We start from the raw sequence: 9,335 nt of genomic DNA on the forward strand, positions 1-9,335 counted from the left end.
TAAGTAGTACTAATATTATCGTAATATATAGTTGGAGGAGATTATTGAAAAATCTAAAATTCTAATAGTTGTTTTTGCACCTATTTATTCTCAAAAGCAATGGAGGCAAATAGCATGATATTCGATCTCCATATGAGATCGAGTAATAGTTTTTTATTTCTTTGGACTCTAACTAATTGATTTGGCTCCAAGAAAAATTGATAGGAATTGAAGCACCACCACACTATTCCGATGGTCCCAAGGGAATATGGAAAGTATTAGATTACTAAATCGGAGCTATATGAGCCTAAATGCATATGGAGGGCTCATCCTATATTTTTTTATTAAATTATAGTATGATTTAGGTATAAAATATATTTATATTGGACTTTGGGCTTGATATAGGTAATCAAAGGAGATGTTATGCGTACATCCTAAAATACACATGATAAGGGATTTTAGAGTAAACATGCCTCCATCCTATTAAATCTCTAACCCCTCTATTCTAGAATGGGGGATATATGACATGGTGAATTTTTATCTTATATTTTCTTTTATAATACTTTGAACCAAAGGATAAGGGCTTATAGAGAAACTTGAGATATATATACCTCCATAGCATAAATTATAATATATGCACATTTAGCTTAAAACTTGTTTACGTTAGACAGCCTGCTTCATCATTTCTTGGCTCATAGTTTCAGTAGGCATCAAGTGTTCTACCTCAAAGTGTCCCGGCTAATTTACTTCAATAGGTTCTCTCTGTTCTAAGTATCTAAGTTTAGTGCATGGATCTCGCTACAAGGCCACTTTTTCTCCCCTTTAATACACATTGATTTACTTGCATGCTTGAAATCTAATTTCTTATTAGATTGAAAAGACATATAGATATATAGAAGGGAAACATTGATTTACTTGCATCTTTATTACATATTTGAAATCTGTCCAAAATCCAAGGAACTCTTAAACTAATACATAAAAGAAACTAATTATGAAGTTGCTGCCAAACTGCGAAACATAAGAACCTCCTATATCTTAGACAAGACCCTTGAGTTGATGCAAGGGCCCATCAAAGCAATAGTAGAAGATCTTCTCCTTGAGATACTCCATGTCTTAGAAGACCATCGTCGATTGATGTTCATTGTCAGCATTCTTGAATTTTGTGTTATAGTGCCGTGTTTTCTCTCGGATCGATTGCCGGACTTTATCAACAAGTCATCATCAGTATACTTCTTCCTTGGATGACTCCATCTCTCCTTCATTGGTTTAAGTTTCTTCTCTCGACGAAAATGTTCTCCGAGAATCCATCACTAACGGGTTGTAGAAAGCATCGCTGATACTTTGGACTAATGCAGTAGGCGAGTCAAATGCATTAGTTGTATCGAAGAGCATTCGGAATGACTTGAAAGTAGCTAAATGTAGCTCCTTCCATTCGTTAGGAAAACCAGCGTACGTATCATCCATATAAATCTCAAGGAACTCTCTTTCCTTTCTCTCAATTATTTTGCTAATGTGCTCAATTGAGTCTTCGTTAGTAGCCCCTTGGTTCTCTTTGACATACAGAAGCACCATATTGAACTTACCACCCCGTATTTCTTTCTGGAAGAGATTATTACGTATAAGTAAACAACATATATAAATGGATGGAAATGAAATATAGAGACATATAAAAACGAATGTTGCAAACCTGGTAACTGTGGATGTCATTCAACAAGCGCGAGGTGATCATTGTCAACTTGGTAATGGTACTATACCGAGAGGTTAGTATGTGCTTTGGAACTTGGGGAATCACCAAGAAGCATGCCGGAAGAGTCATGACTTGTATGGCTATAGAGATCGCGGCAACCTCAAGATACTCGGTGATCGTAGGTGTGTGTCTTTTCCTACTCCAATCGGATTCCTTTAACCACGACTCAAATGTCTCTCGCCACTTCAAACACAATAAATTTTGTTAGTGGTTGAGCTAACACACACAGTTAATCGCCGGATAGACAAATGAGACAACCCTTACCATATCTTGAAGAAGGCTTTTTGCATCATAACCGTGTTGACTGAGAGCTTTGAAGGAAATATCACGAACAAGGTTATCAAGGGCATCAAAAATAACTTTGCAATGGCCGGATAAGCCTTCTCCTTCCCACCTGTTATAACTAACAAGTTAGATGACTAGAAATCTTGAACGGTAAACTGTCTTGTAACGTTGGATTGATACCTTTGAACTGCTTTAGTAAGGCTCTCCAATTCATCCTCTGAACCTTTCTCATCAAAGAAGTCATCGATCACTGTAACTAAAATTGCACATCGTGCAATTACTATGCGTAGATCAGATTGCAAAGGAAGAGTAACTGCAGTAGCAATTAGAAAGTAACAGTACGTTGTTTTCTCCCGACCGAAGCCCATGCTGGAAAGTCCACTGTCTTTTGACCACCTAAGTATTTTAATGGATACCAAATATGAACAAAATTAGAGATGCCGTGCATGCAATCTTCGAGAATTCAGTAGCATTAGTTTTGATGCATTACTTCTTTAACTCCTCGAGTTCAGATTCGTAGAGCATTTGACGGTTCGTGAAAAGTTCAGCAGCAAGTTGAATGGCAAATTTGGAATCCAGGAGGCTGCGCATGTACATGCATTCACATGTTAACAGCGCTGTTGAGTGCAAGAATAAGAAGAAGAAAACTTTTGCAAAACCTGCATGAAGAAGTCTTCCCCATCTGTAAGTTATATCCTTTACTTCTTTCCAGGTACATTCGATGCTCGAGGTGGTCCATTCGAGCTAGCCATGGAAGTCCCAACTCATGCTCAATCTGTCCTGCCATATATGGAACTTTATGGTTCCTTAAATTTTATTCCAATAAAATTTATGCTATCATTAAACTTTGCTCTATGGATTAACATACAGTAAAATTAAATATATCAAATATATTCCGATAAAATTTTTCACTGACACTATTAAATTCAACATATAGATTCTGAATTAGAACATGCAATTGCTAGTATGCAACAAACATTTAGCTTCTCAAAAAGTACACCCCAAGTGCCATAGGCTCTTTTACCTGTTTTTGGAGGTCAGTCATAATTGCAGGATTATTCCTGGTATCTGATCCACACAAACTTTTCTGAAGTATCTTTTCAGAGAAAAGTTTGGCATTATGAAGCTCAACTTCCCTAGGAAACATAAAGTGTGCTGCCCTGTAAACACCAGTCATGGCCACCAAGAATTGAGTGTAATTTTCTTCGATATGTATCAGCATCTCTTCATCGTCCATAAACCAACAAAACTTTCCTACACAAGTTAATAATTTCTTTAGAGATGATTCACCGTGGAATAATAGTTCAAATGTTCACAAATTTCAACTAAATTTGGATAAATCTTACGGGGAGATACGTCATATCCATGCATCCTGAGAAGTTTAAAGGCTAAAGAGTCTTTCTGTATCTGTAGAGGTAAATCGTATATGTTGCACGATTGTAGATCTTGAATAACCCAGTCACTGCATTAGATGCCAAGCTACGGTTGTTAGTGTTTCGTTTGTCGAGATAGATACAAGGAAAGCTTTTAGTTCTATTCCCGACAAATGATTTTTGTACATTCGAAACCGTACATAAACTCAGTCTTATGAGGAGGAGGGTGCTGCAGGGTGCAATCACGTAAATCATAGTTTCACTCTTGAAATAAAAGTTCTATCTATTTTCGAGGGAAGAAGAACATGTGGTGTTAGGATGAGACACGAGGAGGATTTGATCGTTGGTGACCATCTCCGACTTCACGTATATGCATGCAGATGACTTCCATGACCTATGCGATGATTGCCTCACACGCAAAATAACCCTCGCAAATAGTTCATACCTGTAAATTTGGTCCATAAGGTCATGTGTTTCATTTGCGAAATGCTCTCCACAACCTAATTGTCTCAAATGGTCCACGAGACATAGCTTTATCAGATCTTGGTCCACAGGAAACATGGCTGGAACTGCTCCAGATAAACACAGAAACTCTTAGAGATGTATATCTGGGCCTACCTAATATAGTTAGCTCGTGATTTACGACAATGAAATCTCACCAAAATTGCCAAATCTTCTAATGACGCCATGCAGGTACTCCCTGAAACCTGCATCTCCTGTGATCACGAAAGCACAAGCAGTTGCTGAGGGGGAATGAAACAATGAGCCATCTTCCATCTGATGATGAAGAATCAGTTCATGCTTTGGCCTGTAACTTGCAGGTAGGGCCTCAAGGAAAAACAAGCTTGGTGGATGGTACCCTTGGACACCGCTGGACTGTTCCCTGCGTGTACAGTCAACACCCCATGTGAGCCTATCTGAAATCCAGTCCTGAGGTGGACAGTCACAAGAGCAAGATTTACGTGAAAGAGGAAAGACACAACATAAGATGCAAACAGGTTCTTACATTTCCAGAATGGTGTTTCTTTTGTTGAAGACATCGTCCACCGCTTTGATGCAGCCCTCGGCTGGAAGCACGTACAAACCCTTGGCATGTGCCAGCTCGAGCATCCCGGGGAATACAATCAAGAACCACCGTGGGAAGCCACCATGATGTTCCGTCAGCAGTTTCTCCATGTTCTCGTTAAGAAATCGCAATCCTTGCTCAACGTTTGCACTCCCAACCTTCCACGTCTTGAGAGCAACAAGGCAAGCGATGGTGGCAGTGAGGGAATCCATGGCGTGTCGGCACTCTCCCCAGAAGCCGTCCTCCCTCTGGTTGCGGAGGATCCAGTTCAAGCACTTTGGAAACATAGGGCGAGAAGGGCGGTGAGGACAAGGAATCATGGCCACCCATGCCGTCTCGTAGGCGGACGGGGGAAGGAAGGAGCACATATCAGCAGATGGAGAGAACACCTCCTCCTTAATCATTTCAACGACGAATGATTCTGATGACCCTTCCATCCCCCAGTCGAGACTAATTGGTAATGCTTGATTGGGGAGCTGATGGTTTGGGATGTTTTAGCTGAGTGGGAGATTCCATTTATAGAAACAGGAACTTAGAACTCAAAATATTAAGATTTTATGGATCAACTAAGTTGTAATTTATGATTGGCCATCCATCAAATTGTGTCGTTTTCAGTCAAACCAACAAGTTCTGAAAGCATGTGCGGCTGCAGAAGTTGAGATGCCTGAAACGCTCATGCGTGCTTTTGGGGTCCCTAAAACGTGCGGATACTGCTTCCTTTATTAATATCGTTTTCTGTTGGTGAAAGTCTACAGAAGTAACCTGTGTGACTTGTGAGGTGTGTGAAACACGAAGAAATGGGTCCCCCATTCAAACAAGGAACGGATTACTTCACAGAAATCCGTCCCAATCTCCCTTGCAGTGAATCATCAATAGGTGAATGATTGGGGATGGATGGTTAAGGACCGACCATTAATTTATAATTTATTTAGTTTAGAATTTTTTTATCTAATATTTTATGCCTGATTTTTGTGTTTCTATGGGCTACCACAGACGTGATGTATCACATCATATGGCTGATGTTGAGGAGTTACATCAACAACCATTCCATCACAACACGAAGACTATCAGATTAGAGAAAAATTACGTAAAAAAAGAGAACATATGTTCTTTCATGTCAACCATTTATCATGGAAAATGATTAATTTTACTAAGAATTGATACTAATCTAATGACTTCCGACATAAGAAAACACGAAAACTATCATATTAGAGAAAAATTATGTAAAAAGAAAAATCTATGTTCTTTCATGCAAGTCATTTCTCATGAAAAACAAATATAAATGTAATATACATAGTCGATTAATAAAAACATCTTTCGTTGGTAGGAGCATCGTAGTTTACTGGATATACCATTTCAGATGTGTCTGAATAAGTCTAGAAGAATCAATTGATTTTAATAAAAATGAGCAATCCAAATAGAATATATAGTTTTATGGAAAATGATTGATTTTAGCAAGTATTGACACTAATCATATATATATATATATATATATATATATATATATATATATATATATATATATATATATATATATATATATGTATATATATATATATATATATATATATATATATGTATATATATATATATATATATATATATATATATATATATATATATATATATATATATATGTATATATATATATATATATATGTATATATATATATATATATATGTATATATATATATATATGTATATATGTATATATATATATATACATATATATATATATATGTATATATATATATATATACATATATATATATATATATATGTATATATATATATATATATGTATATATATATATATATACATATGTATATATATATGTATATATATATATATATATATGTATATATATATATATATATGTATATATATATGTATATATATATATATACATATATATATACATATATATATATATATATATATGTATATATATATATATATATATGTATATATATATATTGTGTGTGTGTGTATTATAATGATCTAGGTGTGGAAGAATATTATCTGGTGCATATGTGATTCTATCTAATTATGTAAAATATATTATAAATTTAATTAGATTTTAATTATGGTTATCGATGAATAGAAAAAAATGTCAAATTATAGTAGCATCTCTTAGGAAATAATCATGGGAGGGACTCCCCTAATTATCATAGTAGACTTTTTATTCTCGCTTATAAAAGGATAAGACCTCAATAATTAAATTAAATAAAGTCTAATTCTTCTTACATATCAATATTGTTGTGACTTTCAGATCATGATGCATCTACATATTAAGTTCTTTCTAAATGACATCGAAAGTTACGTATCATAAATCAAATTTAATCTATCATTATTTGATTTTAATTTCTAGTATTAAATTTTTTTATATGATAGTGGTATTATCATAGTTTTTATGCTTGGTATTAGAATCATGTTTTTAAAATCAAATACCTTAGATTTATTTATTAGCACATTTTGCTTCTGAAAAGTATTATTTGGTATTGATTTGTGATACTCGAATGATCTGTGTATATTATCGATCTGTATTTCTATTTAGTCTATCCGTTGGCTTGCTTGTAGGTAACGCAAGATTCCTTATGTTTGATTGATGGACCATTGTCAATAACTTATTACTAACAATAATAATGTTAAGGGCGATGGCCTCTTGTGATCGCCAACCAAATCACGGGCAATGGTGGCATACAAGTGCTACTATATACAATAGAAGCGCCATGGGATACGACTATTGTAGTGTAGGAAAATCTAGAAGGCGACATCACATGCACAGCGGAAGAATATTAAAACAAAATCTTCAAAATTTTTAAAGATGTGTTCGTCGTCTTGCGAAGATTGGTGCGTAAAATCTATGAAACTTAAAACTACATATATAAAAGATTGTGTTACTTAGGGAGATCGTATATCCCAAATCCTTATAAATTTGTAGGAGAGGATGAAGGAAGTCAAGTGCCCTCCTCTCTAGCGGTGATCCACATAGTAAGGCTACGACAATGCTCCTCAAATCTCCAGACAACTATTTAGGAAGGAGAAGAGGAGGAGAATATGAGATGGTAACCTAGAGAGGCTTAAGCCTATGAACTTTTGGTTCCCTCCGATTTATAGAGGTCTCTATCAACTTAACCCTAATGGATCATACCCTATTAGGTATTTAGTAAGTAGTTGGCTTGGTGAGTGCAAGTAGAGATCTAGTTTTAAAGTCAGGGAGTAAGCCCGATAAGCGTAAGTTTGAGTTGGTAAAGTCAGGATGTTGTCCTTATAGTTGATAGCTAGCCCCTATCAGGAAACTTTCCTCATCCAATTACCCAAGTCTCTTAGATTAGTGGATCTCTATCTAATAATCTCTTATTGGCTCTTATTGGATTTCATCCATAGGATCTAATAATTCAGGGACTTATTGGATATCCACTAAGATAGGGGCTCCTACGGATATCTCATATCCGAACCTCTACTCATCGCAATGCCTACCATATGTGTGTGACCCTCAAGGCCTAATATCGAGTTGGCCGTGAGTCATATATGTCAGAACTCCTTTTGGCTCAGTGAATTATTATCTCTATAATAATTCATTTGGCTAATCAACTACGGACGTAGTAGGCCACTACGCCGTAATCCCTAGACGATACAAGGGAATCCAATCCATTAGACCTGTCTATCCTCAGTTACCATGTACCTATAGTCTCTCATCTATCTATTATCCCAAAGACTGTATACTGGGCATGGTGTTGTCAGACCCATATGGTTTATACTCGAGTCTCACTCTAATCGGATTTTCCTAGAGAACTCTTTATCTCTCAATCCGAATGACCCTGGCCAGAGATTTGTCTGAGCAAGAATACATAGGATATTCCTCTCATGACACTGAGAGTGGATGATCCACTATCGACACTCAATAACCATCATAAGGTTAGCTGTCACTCCCGATGATCAATTGTATTATAATTGAAACTTCTAAACCTATAAGTCTGATATCAAAGAGTGGAGTACTCATATAAGACATCCTTGGTGTCTCAAGTCCGAGGACTAAGTATACCACTAGGATAATAGAATCGCTATATGACAATGAGGTATCATTAACCATCTAGCATTCCGTGAGCGGATCAATCAGTAAATTCATTCTTCAATGAGTACCTAAAATGTATCCCTAGTATCCCTAACCGAGCAGCTATGAGACTAGCAGCTTCTATCATATGTATGGGTATATAGTACACTAGTCTATTTGGTTATCTCGATGTCCCTCTCGAGCAACCTATAATCAGGATTATTTAGGATATGTGTTTAAAGGCAAATAGGTCTTATTATCGTGAACTCATCACGATCCGATTCTCATTGCACATATCCATGGAACTCACAATATATTCATGCAACAAGTAATATAAAATGATAAAATACCAAATAATATAAATAACAGAAAGAATGCATATCATGTCACATATGTCATCACTCATATGATTGGTTGGCAAGACACTTGTGACCAGCAATGTCTCACTTGACCTAAAGTCAATCACCTATGTGTTTGATCCCTATCAGACCCCTATGATGCTAAAAAATAATATAAGATAATAACTTTGTTAGTAGATCTACAATATTATTTTTAGATGGAACTCTTTTCACTACTATATCTCCTCGGGCCATGATCTCTCTAATAAGTTGGAACCTCCTCAGAACAGTTCTAATGAGACCTAGGTTCCCTCATTTAAGCAATCATTTTGTTATTGTTGTAATATAAGCGAATTGGCTCCTCGTTGCTCGACATAACTCCCAAAGTATGTGATAAACTTCTTTATCCAAACTCTCTTCTTTGTTGCTTTTGTTGTAGCAATGTACTCCACCTCTATGGTCGAGTCGGTAGTAGTATCTTGCTTGGA

The 9,335-nt window shown here is 36.0% G+C and overlaps 1 protein-coding gene across 1 annotated transcript; it reads right to left on the minus strand.

Annotated features, from left to right (window-relative positions):
- Positions 1 to 870: 870 nt before the first annotated feature.
- Positions 871 to 4,955, minus strand: LOC135594339 (S-linalool synthase-like). The gene is made up of 11 exons (XM_065084732.1): positions 4,391 to 4,955; positions 4,044 to 4,267; positions 3,830 to 3,953; positions 3,358 to 3,473; positions 3,036 to 3,265; positions 2,671 to 2,786; positions 2,502 to 2,594; positions 2,192 to 2,407; positions 1,991 to 2,120; positions 1,667 to 1,909; positions 871 to 1,578 (listed from the first exon to the last, which is right to left on the minus strand). Exons 1-11 carry the CDS (start codon positions 4,885 to 4,887, stop codon positions 1,246 to 1,248), a joined length of 2,322 nt encoding a protein of 773 aa, XP_064940804.1. The 5' UTR covers positions 4,888 to 4,955; the 3' UTR covers positions 871 to 1,245.
- Positions 4,956 to 9,335: the final 4,380 nt, after the last annotated feature.

The sequence above is a fragment of the Musa acuminata genome, chromosome BXJ1-9, assembly GCF_036884655.1.
Source record: "Musa acuminata AAA Group cultivar baxijiao chromosome BXJ1-9, Cavendish_Baxijiao_AAA, whole genome shotgun sequence".
NCBI classification, from domain to species: domain Eukaryota; kingdom Viridiplantae; phylum Streptophyta; class Magnoliopsida; order Zingiberales; family Musaceae; genus Musa; species Musa acuminata.